The sequence below is a fragment of the Protopterus annectens genome, chromosome 11.part0 (assembly GCF_019279795.1).
Source record: "Protopterus annectens isolate FY-2018-M chromosome 11.part0, PAN1.0, whole genome shotgun sequence".
Classification (NCBI taxonomy): domain Eukaryota; kingdom Metazoa; phylum Chordata; order Ceratodontiformes; family Protopteridae; genus Protopterus; species Protopterus annectens.
The window spans coordinates 330578416-330601330 of NC_056745.1; the positions used below are offsets into that span (position 1 = coordinate 330578416).

Consider the following 22915-nt stretch of genomic DNA (forward strand, 5'->3'; position numbering starts at 1 on the left):
CGTGCTACATCTGGTCAGGCTGGTCTGAAGATGAAAGAAGGTTCATCAGTGGTATTCTCAAACTGAGCACCTCTTTGGAAAGGCACATTTCTAGCTTTGGAATCTGTCCCTGAAATATGGCACTAGCAATATTTCTTGCTTTTGCACAGCTGTCGGGTCAAGCTGGTCTGAAGATGAAAGAAGGTTCATTAGTGGTATTCTCAAACTGAGCACCCCTTTGGAAAAGCACATTTCTAGGTTTGGAATCTGTCCCTGAAATATGGCACTGGCAATATTTCTTGCTTTTGCACTGCTGTCGGGTCAAGCTGGTCTGAAGATGAAAGAAGGTTCATCAGTGGTATTCTCAAACTGAGCACCCCTTTGGAAAGGCACATTTCTAGCTTTGGAATCTGTCCCTGAAATATGGCACTGGCAATATTTCTTGCTTTTGCACTGCTGTCTGGTCAGGCTGGTCTGAAGATGAAAGAAGGTTCATCAGTGGTATTCTCAAACTGAGCACCCCTTTGGAAAGGCACATTTCTAGCTTTGGAATCTGTTCCTGAAATATGGCACTGGCAATATTTCTTGCCTTTCACTGCTTTCTGGTCAGGCTGGTCAGAAGATGAAAAAAGATTCATCAGTGTTATTCTCAAACTGAGCACCCCTTTGGAAAGCAGTGGCCAAATAATGAGAGGGGTTTGGCTTAATATGAACAATGATGTTATGACGGAACAGCTAGAATGCAATCAAAGAGCAATTCATATGTAGAAGGTAATAAAACAAAGAAATGACCTCAGAAAATCCGGACCCGTAAATCAAAGTAAAACACTTTATTAGTGTACCGCTTTTGTTCGTAAAGCATTAACTTCTTCAGATAAATTAACAATAAAAAGCCGCCATTTTAAATAAAAATCAATCCAGTCACAATTAAATTAGTAATTGTGTCCCCTTCCCTAAAAAGAATTAAAGATACAGTTGTACCATTGTTAAATCAAATCCATCATTACTGCCTACATACAGTCATTACATCTAATAATTAATAACCAAAAACATTTTTTTCTTTTCTTAATATAAAATAAGGTAAATAAGTTAAAAATGTGCATAACTAAAACAAAAAATACTCAAACTCATACAATTATCTATAATCTAAATTCTATCTAATAAGCAAGCACTAGTTTACATATTTTTAAGAATAACTTGTACACATGTTATGGGAACAACCGCTTTAGTATACTGGCAGGCCAGAAGGGCATTAATGCCTGTGCTTGAAATATTTGCAGGTAGGTATGTATGTATGTACAACATGGACCACTAAAGCATTTCAACCATGACTACTAATGTGCTATCAGAATTAATTTCTGAATGCCAGCAGTGCACTGGCTACTGAATGGCCATCTCCCAAGCATAACTCCTGATATCTTTGCCCACTTCACCACAGCCTAGCTATGCTTCCAATAGATATTTACTTCCTTTTAGTATATGCGATATAGACCCTAAGAGGAAAAATCATGGTGACAAAGAGGGCACCTGGGGAACATGTGAGTAATGTTTCAGTAGGAAGCCTGAAGGCAAATGGGTGCTTGTGCATATATAAAAAGGAGTTACCTGTGGCTAAAGGGCAAAATGAGTGATACAATGCAAACCCAGGGCTGAATGAACAAAACCTAGCAATCAGCAATTTCCATATAACAATGATTAAAAAAATACAAACAACCCATCCTAGACCATTACTTGCATGAATATAACAAATTACAAGCAGTGATAATGAGCGAGTGTACTGAGAAATGACAAATCCTATTTGGTAAACAATGAACATTTGTTTTGTATCAGTGATCAGCAAGGCAAATTATGTATCAATGTGCACCACAAAAGCACATAATTCCTTCAGGGCCACTCCATCTTGCTTGGCCCAACGCCAAGATCAGGAGCCGAACTATCGAGAGCAGAGGCATTAAGTGGGAAGGACTTCTCCAAAACTGAAAGTGTTGAACCCGACCCAGAAATCCATGGCTCAACATGTCGGCTCAGAGGTCCACTCAACTCTGAAACTGCTACAGTCGAGGAAACCAAGGCCACGGTAGGAGTCAAAATTAACCAAGCCATCAGATCCAATCCTAGGGATTGAAAGGCAACTAGCTCTGGTAACCTTGGAACCATTGGGCTTGAGGGAGGAAACCAGCATGATGGATCCAAAGCCTCAGGTTGAGTATCCAAAGACAAAGAGATCAGTCCTAAGTGCATCTGGGCTTGTAAGAAGGATTGCATGAGCTGCTCCAAGTTAGCAGGTCTTAAACTCCTGAATGAATGGAACAACAGAGCCTACAAGAGCCACCAATGGAGGCTTGGAGGCTCACCTGCCAGCTAACAGTTCTGAGGCTTGAATCCAACCAGGAGAAGGAGAGGACTCTGGTGAAAATTCTTGAGGATGTGGAGGGAGAAGGGTGAAAATGTTCTGCCCAAAAATCTCCTTTCAACAGGAAAGGACTCTGGAAACCTACACAGGGGAAGGTGCCTTCCTTGTAGTGGGCACAGAGGGAGATCAAATCCAAGTCGTTGGATCCAATGATGGTGCCAAAGATCTTGGGACCTTCAGATCCAGCGGACAGGAAGAAGAGGGAATTGATTCTCTTTGGTCACCTTTCAAGGATTTGGGGTCCTCAGATAACTCCTTACAACCAAAATCACCTCTGTTGACCTTACCAGCAGGAGTGAAAGCAAAGGACAAGTCGCCGGGTGGTTATAGACCCTTGAGGACCAACTTGGCACCATCGCATTCACAGCACAACTACCAAAGTTATCACTGATAGCACACTGTGAATCAAAGTGAGCAGCCCAAGACAATAAATGCATCTGTCGTGAGTGTCTTGAGAGAGGAACTTGTGGCCACACACTGCACATTTCTTAAAACCCTTCTCCAAAACAACCTACATCAACTTTTAAACTTAAGACTAAAAAGTTTAACCACACAAACTATCCTCAGCAGATAAATCCTAAACCACACAAGGTGAAAAAAGCCTACTATTAAAAACACACTTCCTAAACCTACATGACCAAACTATTAGGAAATTTACACACACACACACAAAAAAAAAAAAAAAAGAATAAAAACACTATTAAACACCTAACCACACTAGGGTAGAGGTAAATGAGAAAAGATTAAGCTAGGAGCACTCGCAAAAAGATACATACCAAAGAACTCAAGACCAAGATGCTGACCAGGCAAACATCAAACAAGATCTGGGGTAATCCTAGTTGGTGAGGGATTATGGGTGAGAGGTCTTTAGGATATGGCCAGTCTCGGATCCAAAGTCAGATCTGATAACCAACAGGGTAAACCCTCACAGGAAAGACGACAGATGTATTGTTTTCTTCTCTTCTATAACAAGACAAAGGGTAAAGTCATCTCATTTTTTTTCTTAGAAGACTGCTGCTGCACAGATAAAATTTAATCTATGGGACTAACAACATAAGAAAGAGATAGGGAAACCCTTCTTCTGAGGGTCTACACCAGCCAAGCATATGGGAGACCAACAGAACTCCTGAGACCTGTGATGCTACCCAAACTACTTCAAAGTACTATCCCACAAATTCACAGTAGTCCAACACTGGTCAAAGCATCTCGGCAGTTGCCAGAATTACATCATGCACTGACAAATATCTATGAAAGTCTTTTCTGAGATGACTACCTTTCTGCAGCAACTTTTCAAATACAAAGAAGTTGAGACTACCCAAAATATAGCTACTTAGAACAGTCAAGGGACCCCCCAGAAAGTCTGCCAGTGAGTCAGACCTGGACCTTATCTTTCATGAAGCTAACAAGGGTACATTTTCCTTATTTATCTCCCAGCAGCCACTACTACACCCTTCTCTTGTTAAGTCTTCCAATGAGGACCAGCATAATGTATGAAAACATAAAATCAAGAGTCCTGAGACACTGTCTTGAAGCAGATGCAGTGGCTCACTGTATGACAAAACTTTTAGTTATGTACTCACCATAACTTCAGATGTTTGGGATCCATCTCGCCTACATTCTGACTGATGGGTTCGGAGCCGATCCCTCGGCTCGACTGCACGCTTTATGCCAAAGAGCGAAGTCTCTTATTGGCTGAGCTTATTATATCCCAGGATGCACCACTACCATTCCCCCAGATCTAGTTTGTCCGCATACATGCACACATGCATACCCTGCTTATATAACATCGTCAGATGAAACAAGATAAAACAGTAGAACTCAAAACCGTTCAATCTCTTCTGATCTCCAAGGCAGGGGAAGGAGGGTGATTAGAATGTAGGAGATGGATCCCAAACATCTGAAGTTATGGTGAGTACATAACTAAAAGATGTTATGTGATCCTATCTCGCCTACATTCTGACTGATGGGACAGCGTCCCTAGCACCTGAATCCTGGGTGGCTCACTGGAAAACACTCCTGAGTACCGTGGAACCAAATGATGCTTGTCCTTTAGATGCCACATCCAATTTGTAGTGGGAAATGAAAGTGTGCGGATTGGACCAAGTAGCCGCAGCACAGATTTCGATATAGCGAGCTTGGAATGAAAAGCTATAGAAGTAGCCATAGCTCTGGTAGAATGAGCTTTGATAGATGTTGTAAGTTGCTTATTTAAAGAAGAATAAGCCTGAGTTATGCAATCTCTGATCCATTTTGAGATAGTAGCTTTTGTGATGGTTTGGCCCAGTTTATTATCTGAGAAGGACACAAACAACTGGTCTGACTTACGGTTGCTGAGTCCTGTCTAAATAGAAGCGTAATTGCCTGTGAACATCCAATTTATGAAGAGTGTATTCTGCTTCATTGGAGAATTTTGGGAAGAAAACTGGTAGCTCTAGAGATTGTTGTAGGCAGAAACTAGAACAGACCTTTGGGACAAAGGATGGATTAGGCCTAAGTGATACTCTATCCTTGTGGAAAATCAAGTACGGTGGCTTAATAGACAGGGCTTGAAGCTCTGAAACTCTTCTTGCAGAAGTAATTGCAACTAAGAAGGCAGTTTTCCAAGACAGATATTTTAACTCGCATGTAGCAGCCGGTTCAAAGGGGAGATGTTAATGCGCCAAGCACCAAATCAAGATCCCAATGGAGGTGCAGGATGAAAAACTGGGGGTCTTAATAGGCTCGCACCTTTAATGAAAGTTTTGCATAGTCTGCAGCTCATCAAAGGAGGATCCGTGGATTCGTGGAATTTAGAGATAGCCGCAAGTTGGACTTTAATAGTTGAGACAGAAGATCCCTGATTAAACAGGGATGTTAAGAATTTCAAGACCTCTGGGACAGGAGCAGTGATAGGGTCTAAGCCCTTGAGTTGTGCCCAGATAGCAAACCTCTTCCACTTACTAAGGTACAATTTGTTAGTGGTGGGTTTGTAGGCCGAAGATAAAATGTGAACAACTTCTGGGTCTAGTGTGTGCCTTCTAACTAAAGTCGGAAGCGGAGGAGCCAAGCTGTCAATTTCAAAGATTGAAGGGACTGATGCCGATGTCCCGACTGATGGATTAACAAGTCCGGAATTAGGTCTAAAGTCCACGGATCGTCCACTGCATGCTTCTTCAAGTAGGGAAACCATACCTGACGAGGCCAGTATGGGGCAATCAGTATCATTGAAGACCCCAGTTGAGAAGCTTTTTGAATAACTCTGGGAAGAAGCGGAATTGGAGGAAAGGCATAAAGTAGCCCTGTTGGCCAAGGTTGTGCTAGAGCATCCATGGCTGGTACTCCCTGATGTGGGATCAAGGAGAAGAACCTTTGGCACTTGGTGTTTAGTGGAGTTGCAAATAGGTCGCAGCACAGCGACCCCCATCTCCTGAAAACCTGAGCTGCTACTGTGTGGTTTAGAGACCACTCGTGAGGAGAGAGAATTGTCCTGCTCAATTTGTCTGCCAATATATTTGACTTTCCGGGATGTGGGTCGCTACCAAGAAGCGGTTGGTAGCTACAGCCCATTCCCACACTCTCATGGCCTCTCTGCAAAGGGGGTATGATCTGGTCCCTCCTTGTTTGTTCAGATACCAAACCACCGACATGTTGTCTGTGTGGATGGCGATGATGCCCTGAGGAAGAAACTTGTGTAAAGCTTGTAGGGATAGAAGTACAGCCCTCATCTCCAACACGCTGATGTGGAGAAGAGCTTCGCCTGGAAGCCAGGAGCCCTGAACTAGCCTGCCCAGACAATGCCCCCACCCTATCTGGGAGGCATCTGTCGTCAGGGTAACCACTGGAGAGGGAGAACAAAGGGTTTTCCTTGATTCAAATTGGATGTCTGAAGCCACCAGCGAAGGTCCCTTTTGCATATTTCCGTAATCATGATGTGATGATTGAGGGAAGATCCTGAAAGGACCATTGAGTTGACAAGAGCCACTGAAGAATCCTCATGTGTAAACTTGCCAGAGGAACTAAAAGAACCGTGGCAGACATTGAGCCTAAAACTTGTAGAACCATCCTGGCTGGGGCTTTGGATCTCGAGATCAGAGCTTGAACTTGGCCCTGTAAAGTTTGGATCCTTTCGCAGGAAGAAAGACGCCAAGATCAATCTTGAGTCTATCTCTGCTCCTATAAACTTTATGCTGAGAGGGCAGCAAGACAGACTTTGACCAATTGAATGTAATCCCCAGGGAAATACCCAGGAGATGGTGGCTTTGAGGTTGTCCATTAGTAGATGCCTGGTGGTGGCAGTCAGGAGCCAGTCGCCGAGATAGGGAAACACTTGGAATCCAAGACTTCTCAGGTGAGCCGTCACTACTGCCAAACACTTGGTGAACACCCTGGGGCTGTGGTGTGACCAAAGGGCAGAGCGCAAAATTGGTAATGACTGACTCCCAGGCTGAAGCGCAGATACCTCCTGGACGCCTGATGTATCGGTATGTGATAATAGGCGCCCTGAGGTCTATGGAGCACATCCAAACATCCTTCTCCAACAATGGGAGAATGGATTGTAACGTGACCATTCGAATTTGGATTTCGGACGGATTGGTTCAGTCTGCTGAGATCCAATATTGGTCTCAGGTCCCCTGTCTTTTTGGCACTAAAAAGAACCTGGAGTAATTTCCTGATCCGATCTGGTCTGTGGGGACCGTTGATGACTCCTTTTCTAGCAGCTTTAAAGCTTCTGCGGCTGCCATTTCCCTTTGACTGGGTGGTGGGTCCGGGATTCTTTTGGACGGTGGGGCAGTATGTGAATGGGATGGTGTAACCTCCGCAATGATCCAAGCACCCATCTGTCCTGAGTGATTGACTCCCAGGCTTTTAGGTGCTTGGCAACGACACCCGACTGGCTCCGAGCAGCACAGCCGGGCAATCCCTCATGACGTGGGAGGCTGAAGAGCCACGAAAGGACTCATGGTCTCCAGAATTGCGGGCCCTCTGCCGCCTCTGGGACGGCGCTCCTGAAAAATTTCCCGCCCTCTGCCTCTGGAAGGGGAATCTTCCTGCTGTTGGGAGAAAACTTGAGACTTGCAGAACCACATTTTCCCACCTCCTTTAGCCTTGGGGTAAGGCCGAAAGGGAGTGGAATAACGGGCACCTACGGCAGATAAAGTTTTTCCTCTTGCTCACAGCGGTAAGGGTGTCTTTAACCTTGGGTCCAAACAATGAGGACCCATCAAAGGGAGCGCCGGCGAAGGAAGACTTGAAGGCCTCCAGAACTGACACAAGCGGAGCCAGGCTTGTCTCCGTGAGAGCCACGCCTGTGCCTGCCGCTTTACCCGCCCCTTCGGCCGCATAGGAAATGAGCCTCATGGACGAAGTTAGAAATTGACGAAGGATAGCCAACTGAGAGCTAACCGACTGGGCTAGCTGCTCAGGTAGGTTACCCGCGAGGAATCTGACAACTCCTTGACCAGATCCCTCTGAAGCCTGGTAAAATGTGCCAAATAATTCAGAGACCTTAAAGTAAAGGCCGCTGAAGTCAGGGTGCGCTTCCCGCACCTGTCCATACTCCTAGACTCCTTATTAGGAGGATGGACGGACGCTGAAGCCTCTGCCACGCCCTGTTGTGTAGCAGATGCCACCACCATGGCATCTACAGCCACGCCTTTAGTGAGGAACTCCTTCTCGGGGAGCAGACAAAAATTTATTTGGACGAGAAGGGACTGGTTCCACGGTATCTGGATGTTCCCACGCCTTCGACAAACTAAATCCAGAAGCTCGTCAAGGGTGGAGACACCCAGGAGGCGGAGGGCTGAGCCCCAAAGGCCTTGAGGAGCACTGACTCGTCAGCAGAGGGGGTTTGGATATCCAGCCTCGTTGTTTGAGGATCTCTAAGATGTCTGCAAATGAGACATCATCCGAGGACGACTTTGGGGACCCTCTGCATCATCCAGATCAGTGTCTGATGTAATAGACTCGGGAGTCCACGTGCTTCCTCTTGCACGATCTCTTCCTTGGGGTTCCTCCAAGACAACTCAAGAACCCTCAGGAGGAGGGGAACCCCACTGGGGTAACCTCAGGCCCCGGGCTCCGCTGACTACGGACAGGGAACTGCCAAAGACCCAGTCTCCACGCCCAGGGAAGGTGCCGGTAAAGCCGAGAGATTGCCAAGAGGACTTGGCCAAGGCACTCCTCATGGCTCTGAAAGCCGGACCCCAGAATCCTGGGAGTGTCCGTCCCCGAGCCGTGATAGCCGACGGAAGTCCCACAGCCGAAGCACCGAGGGGAGGCTCGGAACCAAAGCATAGGTCCCAAACATCACCCCGGTCCAGCCAAGAAGTCCGCATCAAACTCGGACCCGGCCTGGTTGGAGTAAGGGTCGGAGCCGACCCTGAGATCTCCACCGCTCCAACAGCACCTGCTCCGACGGAGCCAAGCAGTCGGAGGAGGAATGGCAATGGGTGGACTAAGGTCATCGGCTCAAGCCAACTGGGTCGGAACCAAACAAATTTTTGGAAGACTGGAGACTGGAACAGTCTTTGGAGCACCCTGTCTATATCAGAATCTGACATCCTCAAGACCGAGAGGAAACAGAACGGGTTCGAGACGGCCTCTCCAACGGCCCCAAAGGGCTAGGGGACCGGCTCGAGGCGACTCGATGAGTATCGGCGCCGAGGAATACACATACCAGATTCCATCGGTGCCGAGGTGGGCTTTGGCCGAGGAGGAAGTGTCTGAGCGGGAACCTTTGTCGGCTCCGAGCAGTGGAGCCGAAGGTGACCCGCCTCTAGATGCCCCAGCCATCGGCTCCGGCCAGAGGAGTCGATACTGGCATCGAGGCAGACCGTTCACCTCGGCCCAAGTCCTTGGAGCCGAAGGAGAGGCCTGCCTATGTTTCTTAGCGGTCGGATCCGACGGACTGGTCGGAACCGACGCCTTTCTTTTGGCCGGAGAAGGAGAGGATTCCAAAGCTTCTTCGAAGAAGGCTTAATTAATCCCTTAAGAATTAATTTATTTTTCCTCTCCTGGAGGACCCTTGAGGAAAAGCGTGACATACGCTACATGATTCCTGTAAATGTTTTGCCCCTAAGCAATACACACAGAGCGAGTGATCGTCCGTGATGGACATTTTGAAACTACATTTTACACATTTTTTAAAGCCAAGGCCTAGGATTCTGAGACATTATGTGGGGAAATTTCAGTAATCTGACTGGAAGAAATACAATTACTGCCCCTAAGTATAGGCTTACAGTTATCACTCGCAAATGACAGGGACTTTGAAACCCTGTAAGAACAAACAGCTACCAAAAACTTTAAAGCCTTTTACTATATATAAAATATAGAAGGGTTGAATAACCGGAAGGCCCTAGATGAAAGGGGGGCCTACCAAACACAACCCAGTCACACAACAAAATTTCACAAGAAATTCAAACCAACCACACAACAATGTAAGAATAGCTGTTAAAACATCTTTTTTTGAAAGAAAACAGCAAAACTGACAGAAAAGTTAGTCAAAAAATAACTACTCAGCTCAGCCAGCTCGAGACCACGTCTTCGCAGGTTAGCGCAAACGAGATCTGGGGGAATGGTAGTGGTGCATCCTGGGATATAATAAGCTCAGCCAATAAGAGACTTCGCTCTTTGGCATAAGCGTGCCGAGTCGGAGCCGAGGGATCGGCTCCGAACCCATCAGTCAGAATGTAGGCGAGATAGGATCACATAACATCATGCCAATCTGTTTTACTTCCTCCTGAGAAAGACTTATTGTGGGGCAAAACAGTTAAAAAAATTATCAGAAAAATGCATAATTCAGAACAGAGTTGTAAGGGGCTATTTGTATTATACTGCATTTCATGTTCTCACATTTTGTCTTTTTTGTTATTTTTTTAAACTGTAATAAACCTAAGTTTATGCTCAACAACAAGCTTGATTTAATTTTCAAGTCCTGAAGTACAAGCCTTCAGAGATGTTATCACCATTAAGACAGAGGACGAAGAAAGTGTTTACCTTTTTCTTTCTCCTAATCTCCACTCTCAGACTTTTCTAAGGTTTCTTACACATTCTAGATTAAATTCTTCTATACTTTATTTTATACCAGTTACCTTCTCCTGGCTTCTTTAATGCATTTTTTTCTAGCCAAATGTGAATGAGGGTTTTTGTCTCTATTTTAGTAGCTTTAGTGAACTAAGTACCATTTTAACAATTCAGCTTCATTACGAAACCAGAGATAAAAATATAACAATTAGAAGTTTCTGGCTATTCTTCTCAAACAGGGATGTTTGTCCAAAAAATTGAAGAGAGATTAATCTACAACAAATAAACAAAGTAATCTAACATTTTCTTCCGGTTAAAACAAATAGGATTTACATACAATCACTGAAGGAAATGGAGTCCAAAATGACCAACGACAACACAAAAACAACACATTTTATCATCCGATTGAGTCTATCAAAGGGGTAAATAGAAATTAAGATGGTGCACAAGGCACTCAATTAATAACAAAACAAAGTGCTCAGACAGGCCAAATCAGGAATCAGCAAAACAACTGTTTATAAAGAACACTTCTATAGTGCAGGAATATCTTTGTCTGTTTGCAGCGACCAACTAGAAGAGAATCACTGCTAGGCAAGTATTAACATTTGTAAAGTGGGACATCTACTGCTGGAAAAAGCAGCCAGCCAATGACTAACCATCAATGAGTACAATACCAACTATCACAAGCCAGCTGCAGAAGCATACCACAAACAAAAATCTGCCCACTACCTAATTATAGATTCTAAACTTAGCTTACCTGTTAATGCAGCCAGGAGATGGTGTACTGTACACAGTTTAATGAAATGAAAAATCCCCCTCTCTCCATTCTTTCTTCGGTGCGATAGTCAAATCCTCCTCCTTCAGCTCTTCTTTGCGAATGCACAGATAATCCTCTATCGGCGCGAAAAACTAACGGAAGGGTGCTTTTGGCGCATGCGCACACCAGCTGAAAAAATCCGGGAAAAAAGTAAAATTTGAACTTAAGGGTCGCGGGCTGCATGGAAGAGCTCTGAGGGCTGCATGCGGCCCGCGGGCTGGACACTACTGTTCTAGGGCATCAATGCCACATTGCAAGGTATGTTTAGTAACTTGTCTTGCTGAATGCATAAGTCTTTATTTTCTGCACAAACCAGAAAGGTAGATATTTTTTGTCTAAGGAGTTCCATTGTATGTTGCTGGTATTTCTTCAGCATGTGGAACTGACAATTTAGTGCTCTAATGGCAAGAGTTGCAGAGGTGTATACTTTACCCCATCTGTCTAAAGCTCGGGAATCCCTGTCCAAAGGGGTGGGATTTTTAACTGTGGTTGCTTTTTATTCCTTTAGGTCCTTGGGAGATGACCGCTAGGTCAGCAGTAGGATTTTTGAAAATAAATTTGTGCGAGTCAGGGACTCTGTAATACCTGTCTGGCTTCCTGGGAGCAGGTGGAAGGGGGTCAGGAGTTGAACTGGATTCCATAAAGACATCATCCACAACATCCAGGACAAGAGGAATGGCTAAAGGTCTGCGCTGTGGTAAATCTAAGAATTCCCGGAGTCTCTTTTTTGACTGAGGATGATCCTGACGCTCCCACTGGAAATGGTCCTTTAAAGTATGTAGGGTTTCACCAAAAGAAAAATCCTCTGGAGAAGAGGCAGAAGGAATGGATTCCTCTGCATCTGAATCCTCATAAGCAGACAAGGGTTGCATGTCTTCATATTCAGAAACTTCAGAGTCATCGGACTCCTGTTCAGATAAAACTGCTGGGACAAGTCTCTTTCTTTTGGAAGGGGTAGCCTGGCTACCCTAATAAGCATAAGGTATTCTGCCATTTTAAGCATTTGAGACTGAGGCATGGAAGCAGGTGTTTGAGCTTGGGTCGTCATTTTTTTAGATGTAGTTCGTACCCTGGGCCTTAGAAATTCAGTAGTTTTAGAAAAAACTGAAGACGCGAAAGAAGTCGTCTGTTTGCGTCAAGTATCGGTGGTGCGAAGAACTTCCTCGGAAGCCGGTGCCTGCTCAGTGGCTCCAGACCAATCCAAGGTAGAGACATCCGCAGGATCCTTAGTCAAAGAAGAGTCTCGCGGCATACCAGACTCCGAACGTGTCTCGGTAGCGGCCTGCAAATCCACAGAAGTGGGCATCAGGGGCTGCGACAGCGCCTCACTAAGGACCGGCGAACTGGCGACTAGCTTAACGGAAGCGTCACCGGCAGTTTTGGACCTGTGCGGTCTGTCACTGTCTTCATCCTTACTTTTTTGGAAGATCGGTAGTCGGATAGCTTACCGAAGCCATTTTGGAATACGGAGATAGAGATCGAAAATATTTAGCTACAATAAGGGCCCGACGACATATAGTTCTGGCATTGAACAAAGCACAAAACCGACAGCGAGGGATGTCGTGGTCTGGCCTAAACAGGTGACGCAATAAGAATGGAAATCTCGGTGTGGTATTTGCTTTCCACAGGCAAGACAATTGTTAACTTTTTCTGCCATCGGTTAGAGTAAGAAAAAAGGAACTCCAATGGGGTACTTAAGCTTTAGAAGACTTCAACTTCAATTCCGAAACGAAAACTCAGGTAGCAGCTGACCGGCACTCGTGCGAACTGCTTCTGCTTCAGGCTCCTCGGCAAGAAAGACTGATGTAATGGCGTCGGCTGCCTGATTTTATACCACTGACAACCTGACGCCAGTCCTGGAGAGACAGCAACCGACGCAGAAATCGTTAGCCTCTGGTATTTGGGCTGAATGAGGGCTACCCCTGGCAGGATAACCCAAGTGTGATGACTGCAACAGTGAAACACAAAGAACATCTGGTCCTTGGTGCAAAAAAGGTTGGAGACCGCTGCACTAAATTAAACAATGCCATTCTTTGGGACACTAAAAAGGCATACAATATGATCAGGGCAATGTAAAATGAGCCAATAATGTAGACTGTATATTCCATAAATAAAAATTTGATACACCAGCAGTTGTGAAGATTTGAAATCAAAGATGAGGGCAAGTGAAAGTAATCAAGGAAAAGTCGCCTAATGCATACGACTAAAAAGCGAATAAAAAGCACTCAGTAAACTGGTACATTACTCTCTACAAATTTTCAGAGTTAATGACTATAACTATGTAATATGCAATCTGCATGTGCTACAGAAATGTACACGGACACACTACTTTTCAGAGAGTAACTATGCAATGTGCATATGCTGCAGAAATGTACATGGACAAACTATTTTTCAGAGAGAATGTAAGCATTAATGTCAAAAATAAAATAATATACAAGCATTAGCGTTCTAGAAAGGACTAACACAGAACTTGTGTAAAGAATATAAATTAATTGTGCATCATAAAACAATATTCAGCAGACACTAATAAAGCTGCTAGGAAAACAGCTGTTTGCAATAAGTGGAAAGGTATGAAGCTGCATCACAACAGTTTCATTCTGCATGAATTTTTTTCAAAGAGTTCTTAAAAGCTTTCTTTACAGAAATTGTTGTTAAAGCATAATTGCACTTATTCCAGAGTTTGTCAGCATTATTCAGAAATTAAAACTTTATATATGTTGTTTTTGGAATTTGTAGTTAACTTTAGCAGAGGTTCCAAATACCCTATTTATGTTGAGCAATACAGGAGAATTAGCCAAAGTAGAATACTTTGGAATGTAAAAGAATTTATGAGCAAGGATCAGCTGAACTTTTATCATTTACTGGTTAAAATCCAACCATCTGAGGCCACAAAGTGTTACAAGAGGGTGTGTTTTTCAGTGATGTGCAGAAGAGAATCCAGCTACACTACAGTAAAGTCAGCTAGATCTTGTAGGTAAGTGCAGACTGTACGTTAGTTTGAAGAAACGTACACAATATACAAATGAAGCGTGTAAGCAGGCATTAACAACAGATAACCCATCACTACAGGACAGCAGCAACCTGCTCTACAAAGCCTACCTAGCATTTAAGCACAGCATTATGTTTAAGTTCAGTGAACCTTAACTGATTACAAATGATGACACAAAACAAGTTTGATAAGATTATTTCAACTACTGACCTCTCCAAAGATATTATGGTAATAGGATGGATGTTCTGAAATTTTCCTTGGAAAGGCAAGGATAGGGTGTAAGTAAACCTAAGATTTCAGTAGCTGTTCAAATGATCACTGCTGCAGTAGCCTTGGCTATATCAGTTATACCTTGCCAAAGATATAACAGCTGACCAGCTTCCAAAGCTTCACGGCACCTTCCACATGTCCAAACTGTCTGGTAGCTTGAGCTGAGCAGACAAAGTCAAGTTTGGGTGCCAAGCCCTTCAGAGTTTTCTAGGCAACAGACAGAGGGACTCTGAGCCCTGAAAGGACAATGCAAGGAAGAACAAAAAAACAAAAAAAACAACCACACCCAGACATACACAAATAACCAAAAAACAAGAGGGATGGATGGGGGGAGTGGCTACTACAGTAGTGATCATTCGAATATCTACTGTTATAGTAAGTTTATTTACACAGTTGTACTATGTTCATCATTTTGATCTCTGCTGTGGTAGTCTAAGCTACATAGTAGACTACCTAAACTTACTACATTTAGGAAGTGGAAGGATAAAAATACGGGAGCCCCTGAAGAAAGGTCCTAGCAAAGCCTGATCTAGACCTGAGAAGGAATTAGATTTATTATGCTTTGTAACAGTATGTACAAAAGACCTACAGTACTTCTAGAATCCAACCCTTTCAAAAAAGCCAGTGCTAAAGCCAAGCTATGGCAGAATGGCCCTTGACCTTGTGTGGAGCAGTTCTGTTGTGATGAGTAAAACAAAAGGGAATAACCTCAGATCAGCACTTCAAAGTAGTCTGTTTTGACACAGATTATCCCTTCTTACCATCACAAGAAAGTAACAATTTATTTAAGATCTGAAAGATTTAGTTCTGTCAATAAGGTACCCAAGTTGTCAATGGATATCTAAGGTAAGGGGTATCCTTTCTCCCCCATTTTTAAGATCAATAAAAGAAAATGGGGGAATGGATAGTTTAGCTTAAAGTAAACTTGGATACCACTTAAGACGTAAAAGACAGATTAGTTGTTAAACCCTGTCTCTGTGAAGCTATAAATCTGAGACCGGAGCTTTAATTCTCAACTTTCAAATGCCCGAGGACTTAAATTCCTGTTCCCTTTCAAAAACAGTTTTGGCATGAGAATGGTCAGACATGTTGAAACGGCCAATAAATGAACCTTGACAGAGGAGTAAAAAAGTCATAAGATAGCAACTCATACAAATGTTGTAAAACCAGAGAACAACTTCCCATGAATGGGTGATGGTTATACCGGTGGCACAAACTAGAAAATCTTTTCCATTTGCTAATATATGATTTTCTAGTAGCAGGCGTTCTTGCTTCCGTTAGTATCTGCTGCATATCCTCAGTAAACAAGTACCTTATCCATGCAGTCAGTTGAATTTGATTGGGGTTGGGGTGTACGAGCAGATACATTCTGTATGGAAGCTTATGATAATTGTCCTTGGCCATTTCCAAAGGAAGGAGAACCACTGTTGCCTGACCCAGAGGGGGTGGTTTGGAAATTAAGTTGACAGTATATGCAGATGAACTTCTGGAATTCCTGACAGATCCACAGGAAAATTTCTCCAATTTGTTTGCGCTTAGAAAACTTAGGACACCTGTGAAGTGATAAATCTGAGGCCAGAGCTTTAACTCTAAATTTCCAACTGTCTCAGGTCATAAGAAATTCCTGTTTTTGAGGTATGGTAACCAGTTTAAGCACCTGAAAGTCCAATTAGCCTCTTCAGTTCATGCGACAATATCAGTCACTTATGAACATGCGATAACATTGGACTTGGGACAGAGAATTTCAGCACGGCAAACACTTGGTGCCCCACAAGTTTTTTTTTTTTTTTTTTTTTTTTTTTTTAAGTACTTCAAGCTCTCACAATAAATCTGGGTCATAACCTCCTATTTAGGCAGAACTGAACAACCCTGTTCTTTTTTTATGACAAAATGGCAGCCCACTGTTACATGGAATAAGATAATTTTTCAAAGGGACTGGTGGTGTCTGGATGTCCTAGACTTTCTACTGCACTAAACAGTTAGCAAAAATCAAAGTATTGAGTCTGTCAAGTGCTCCTGTTTATGCTTCACCCTGGAAGGTGATTGGATAGCCAAAATGTATTAAGAGAGAGGAGTCAGATTGTTTACTCTAGGACAGGAAGGTAGGCTGAGACTTCTCTCTCCGTGAAGCTGTTTCAGTAAAAGGGTTGCAAAAGACCATACAAGAATTGAAACTAGGCCAATAGAAGGACATCTCAGCCCCAGTACATTATCTGTAACAAGATCCAAGACAAAGCACTTATTTAGCCAGTTCTTAATGCATCAGAGATTAAAATACTGGCCTCAACTTATTCAGGGAGCAAGAGTGATTTCCGGGAAGCAAAGTCAGAATTTTAGAGAAAGAGCACATTATTATATCAGATATCAGAGATGACAGATGCTTTTCCCCAGGAGCAGTCACAGCTGCAGTTGTCATATTTTTGTGACTTTTTTTGCACCATTAGGATTAGAAGGCTGAAATTTTACTCATAACAATTCACAAAGTTTGTGCCTTGCTGCAGAAAATAAAAGGCCCCAAAAACTCAAAGGATGATAGGTCCACAGCAGGGCTCATTAATAGAAGTTTTAATCTAGAAAACGTTGCATATTTGGAAGGAAGCACCTAGTGCTTGGTGAAGGTATGAAAAAAGAGAAATACGTCTCTAGGCCTACAGTTTTTTGCAGAGTACCTAAATTAGAAAGTTTTAAAAGGTGGCTGCAAGAGTGATCACATGGGGCTTGGCCTGGCAGGGCATTTTTACCTACCCTTATATATTTCTTGGTTTTACACCTCAGGAAAAAAAGGCAAACCATAAACGTATGCTGCTGTGCTTAATTTTAATACTATCCAAAAAGGCAGAAGTTAAAAGGCGCTAGAAAACCTCACAGATCCCTGCCCCCCAAAAAATAAATTTACATAAATTATTGTAAGAAATAATTAGGTGGTAATTACAGGAGTTCAGTTAGGCTGATATACTACAATTCGTGAGTAAATAGCTACCATGGATTCAGGAATGTGTTGAAATATAAACAACTGTCCAGTAGTAGAACCGCATCTCAAGAAGTGCACAAGAGATTAATAAGCAACAAACCTGTACAACCCATCAGCTTGGAAATATTTTCCAATGCAAAAGATTTAATTTGAAGTACTGCTCTGTCCTTGTATCTCTACAACATTCATATACATATATATATATATATATATATATATATATATATACATATATATATATATATATACATAAATATATACATATATATATATATATATATATATATATATATATATATATATATATATATATAGGTGTTCTTATGTTTTGAGTTGCAATGCTTACCTATACATTGTAAACTATGAAGATCAAATAAAGCCATTATAAAAAAAGAACAGCCAGGCCAGTAGGTTAAACATCTAACCTTTTAAACCATCTAAGTAAAGTCCATAAACCTATCCTAGCCAAGAATGGGCAGTTAATCTTGATAATAAGCTAGTCATTGTGACACTCAGTATTTACCTTGACTGAGTCAAATACAGAACATTGTAACTGCTAAGAAGACATGTCCAAACTGCAATTACTGAAGCAATCAGCAAAGTTAAAAGATGAGGGTAAAAACTAACCACCAAGCTGCCAAACTTAACTTCACAAACAGGTGTCTGCTGCAGCTGGTAAAGGGCAGGAAGAGCACACCTACCCTGGTGTTGGGGAGATTGGGGAATCCAATTCCACATACCTTTGGAAGAGTAGTTGAGGTGCAAGTATGGCTCTAAGGCAGGCATTTGGCCACTGGGCAAGAACAGGTGGCACACCCCTCACTGTGAGCATATTGGAACTCAAACAGAGGGCAAAGTGGCACTGTAGTGATGGAAATTGTTCATCCTCCGTCCAGAAGAGGGTTAGGGACTATACTATATGCTCTCATTGCCTAGGCACCAGCGATACCGAAAAGCCCCCTCATAGTGGACTATATGACGGCCCCTTTGTATGGTTCTCCAGTAGTAGGACTAATCAGGATCAAGTCAAAGTAAGTGGAAGCTTGACAGTCAGCAGGCAAGGGGCAAAAAGGACAAATAAAACAAACTTAAGGAAAATCTTTTTACACAGTTAAAGGTTACAAAATATCAATTATTGCAACCACACCATTAAGAATGCCAGTAAATTGCAGTTTAGGTATCGGGTAATTCATCTAGGACATCATTAAAAACACACACACACATGCACAAAAACAATCTCTGGCATCACCAATCAAATTGCTATAACCAGTGCAAATGAAACCTTATTTTACTGTTGCAGTTATTCAGCTTCTGTTTCCTTATCCTACTGCTCCTTTGAGTATTCAAATGTCTGCTCCTTGTCCTCAGGAAAACTGTGTCTGGCACCTCATTTTCCCTAAATGATGGTGATGTCCCACATGTGCACTGCTCCACCCCTTTTTATCCTTTTTCTCAAACTAGCAAATAAACACAGCTGTAAATGTCACTGCATTTTCTTACCCACTTGTTTAAAGCCTTACAGAAAAATTGGTAATCTAATGACAAAAACTGAATAATTATTTTTGTGCACTATGATTACTTCTCAATCTACTAGTCCAAATAACTACACATGAATTGTATACTATTCACCCATTAAACATTTACTTTTCCTTCATTTGTAGGAAATGTAACTATGGAAATGCACCTTAAGAGATGAGCGTCACATCACATATGGCTCCACATCTGGGGTGGTTTAAATGCCAGATATTACAGCGGCCAGCACTGAAAGGTATCACTTAAAACAATTCAGTCAAAGTAGTTGTACCAATACCTAACACACACAGTTTATCTTTGAAGTGAGGCATACCTTCCTGACATGTATGTAAATATTATACTGTTCCCTTTTCCAAAAGGGTGAAGGTACAATTTATTTTGTTTAAAAACATGGTTTTTTTTTGTTTACTGTTTTGATGTTTTATGTACACATGAGTGCTCTGTTCCACCATAAAAGACGTTCTGACACAAAATGATGCTACAACTTCAGTAACTTTTTTGAGGGGGTCTGTCTTTGGCAACAAAATAAAACATGAATTAACTTTTACATAAAAGATGTATTACTGGATAACTGACCTAGTTTGTTTGTGTCTTTCGGCTGTTCCCGGTTAGGGGTCGCCTCAGTGGAACTCCGGTCCGCTAATGATTGGCAGTTGATTTTTACATACTGGCTTGCCAGGCCTGACGCACAACCTTCAACGAAGGTACGCCAATTCACGCATGGTCTCCACGCAGAAGATGCTCTAGCTGAGAATCTTACTGTGAGGCGACAACGCTACATATTCCCAATTCTATGAAGTTCTTGTGGCATAAAGGCAACATACCTTTAAAGAGGTTTCTTGCTGATTTCCCTACTGAATAACTGCAACAACAAACAATAAGTTAAGGGTTAAAGATTTAAAATGGTATCTTACCTGTTGCTGGTATAAACAGCAGCCAACTGATGCACAGTGTTCAACACCACCTCGTAGCACCTTGTCACAAAACAGGATAACTCCTAAGGAAATAATAAATGTGTTTTAAAACTGAAAAAAATAAATTGCATAATTCTTCAAAGCAGCATACATAGACAAGTGTATATACTGTAATATAGTGGCTGTCACAAATGCTGTTTATGTGCAGTATATGCATAACTCATTATGGCAAAAAAAATGATGGTGGTGTGTGCAGACAACATATACTAGTAAAACATGTAATAACAAATGCCACACTATAATGCCACCATAATAACAAAAGGTCTAGAAGCCCACAATGTAAGAGATGTTTGCCTGTCACAAAAAGCGATTCTGACACCAAGAATGGAGACACTTGGTAGACCCCCTACTAGAAGAAGCTGTGGAAAAAAGGGAAAGTGGGTAGACATCCAGTGGAAATACTCAAGAGTACCAGGAACCCCCAACTTTGGACTTATTCAAGGAAAACCAGCACCCTTTCCTGTGCCTGTATTTGGGCTTGCAAGGCAGACTAACTAGAGCTGACTTTAAAAGTGGACTAACAAAACACAAGACTGAACTGTAAGTAATGAAGTATTCTAATCAAAAGTGTTCTGGTTTTCTTTTAAGTTGAAAATACTATGCTTTGAATTCTTCACAGTAAATAAACTGCACTTAATCTTAAGAAACCATCTGGAATGGGTATAATGGGGTCAATATATACCAAATCACACTCCTTTTCTGTTTCTGAATATCAGCCTGCAAATGCAGAAACATTTTGAGCTAATTACCCCGCCAGCAGGGATTTAGTGTATACCAGTGTAAGAACTTACCATAACAGCACTCTTAAATACATCACTGTTGCAGTAATGTTAACAGATGATATGTATCCAGCCAAGGATACTGGACATCCAGCCAGTATACTAAAGCTTAAGCTTGCCTTCCTCACACGTTATGCACCCACCCTAAGACCTAGACACAAGGATTACATGCTTGTACTTAAGGGACATATGACTATGAAAATAATTTCTTGCCACAGATAAATAATGATGCTGATAGAAAATGAATAGGTGCGGATAAAAAAAATAAAAATAGAAGGGAAAAGGATAGGCAAAAAGGGGTTCCACCATGGCCTGAAGGGGAAGATGAAGAAGAAGGGGGATGGAGGAAGGGTGCAATATACTGCAAACACTGATCTTTTCAAACATCTACTATTATGGTAAGTTCTTAACACAACTGTATTATGTTTATTGTTAGAGCACTGTTGCAGCAATGTTAACAGATAGGATGGTTCTCAATGATTTCACATAGATTAGGAGGGGATAAGTGAAACAAAAATGGAGTCCCGTAACCCTTAAAATACAGTTCTGGCAATTTTTTTTTAGCAAAGATGTGAAAGGAAGACCAAGCAGCTGCCACCAAGACAGCACTTGATACAGCAGAAATTTTTGTAAAATGTAGTATGATACTGGATGGATTACCTTTGAAAGGAATGACAAAGAAATGGCAAGGGAAATCCATCCAGATATGGTCTGTTTGGCATTTTTTTCTCTCTCTCAAAGAAAATAAAGAAATAATCAGATGTTCTAATGCCTTTAAATCTAGACCAAATAGAATCTTAGTGGCATGTATCCATCCAGCAATTAAAGTATCCTTTCTCTCTTGTTAGGAGAGTTGGGGAAAGTGCAAGAAGATGGACAGATTGATTTAGAGACATTTCAGTGAATACCTTAGACATAATGGACAGGTTATTTCTAAGGGACAGTATGTCTTTGCAAAATACAAGGTGGAATAAATATGAGGGCATGTAACTCAAACTCTTTCTGCACTCTCTACAGAGATTAAAGCCAGAACTGTTTTCCATGTACAGGATTTAAGGATGCAGGAGAAACAGGGTTTAAAAGGGTGGTAAAGTTTAATTTCTCAAGAACATAATTCAGGTCACAGGGAGGAGGAGAGGAAAGTACGGTTGCGTAAATCTTACCATGACACTGATGTCCTTCTCTTCACTGTTGCAGTGCTCTTTACTTAAGGGATCACCTGCCAAGGATAGCCCAATCCCTGGCAAGTACACTAAAGCCTTTAGTTCTTGTAGGCATCATACATCACACGGAGGGAGGAAGTGAATGCTGCAGCTGTGAAGAGAAGGATATCTACTATCATGTTAAGATTTTACACAACTGTACTATGTCCTTCCAAATCACTGTTGCAGTATTCTTTAGTGAATGGACTGCACTAGGGCTTAATAGGAAGCTAAGGGGGAGAGAGGCCCAGAAGAGCCCTCCACAAACCTATGCAGGACAGCCCTGCCAAAGCCTACCATGGAAATAACATCAAAATTGTAAGGCTTAGTGAAAGTACGAACAGAGGACCTGCCACTCACATTTGGGATCCTTAACAACATGGGGAAATATGCTTTGCTTTTTCTGTGGGATGTCTGCACAAAAACACCCTAGGAGGTCAGACTCCTGGCGAGATATAATAATGGTCATAGGAATCTCCTCCCAAACTAAGTTTTGAGGAATCCCCCTTCATCCTTCGGAGATAAGTTTCCTGCTCAAAATCAGGTACAGATATTTGAACAGTCTTCCAGAATGTGCAAGAAGCCGGATCCATGCAGGCCTCCAAAGGGGTTGTAGAAGAGGAGTCAGAAGCAGCTACTGAACAGTCCTCCAGGCTTTCTCCAGCCTTGAAAGAGCCACCTAGGGAGGCTGGACAGCAGCTAGTTCAGACGCAACTTTACTGGCCTTCTTGGTAGCTGGCATGCACCTCGAGATGGAAGGATTCTGCCATAGCACCCTGAGCCAAAAACTTCAGATACTGGCTCTCTAGGTATGTGGACAAGGAGAAGAGATGACTATTTAGGGTCTTGGGCACAAACACCTGGCAAACAGAGCACTGCGTATGATTGCGGGAAGCACTCAGAAAATACACTGGTCATGAAGGTCTTTATGGGGAATCTGTCTCCCACACTGACATTTTCCTTTTCTGGATGACAAGGACAAAATTA

At 42.4% G+C, this 22915-nt stretch overlaps 1 protein-coding gene across 1 annotated transcript in view; it reads right to left on the minus strand.

The window, feature by feature from the left end:
• Nucleotides 1-22915, minus strand: part of WASHC4 (WASH complex subunit 4) — a 1952913-nt gene that overhangs the window by 1597130 nt on the left and 332868 nt on the right. The window contains exon 7 of the mRNA XM_044087827.1: nt 19888-19970. Coding sequence (XP_043943762.1) covers nt 19888-19970 — 83 coding nt within the window. The remainder of the gene's footprint in view (nt 1-19887; nt 19971-22915) is intronic.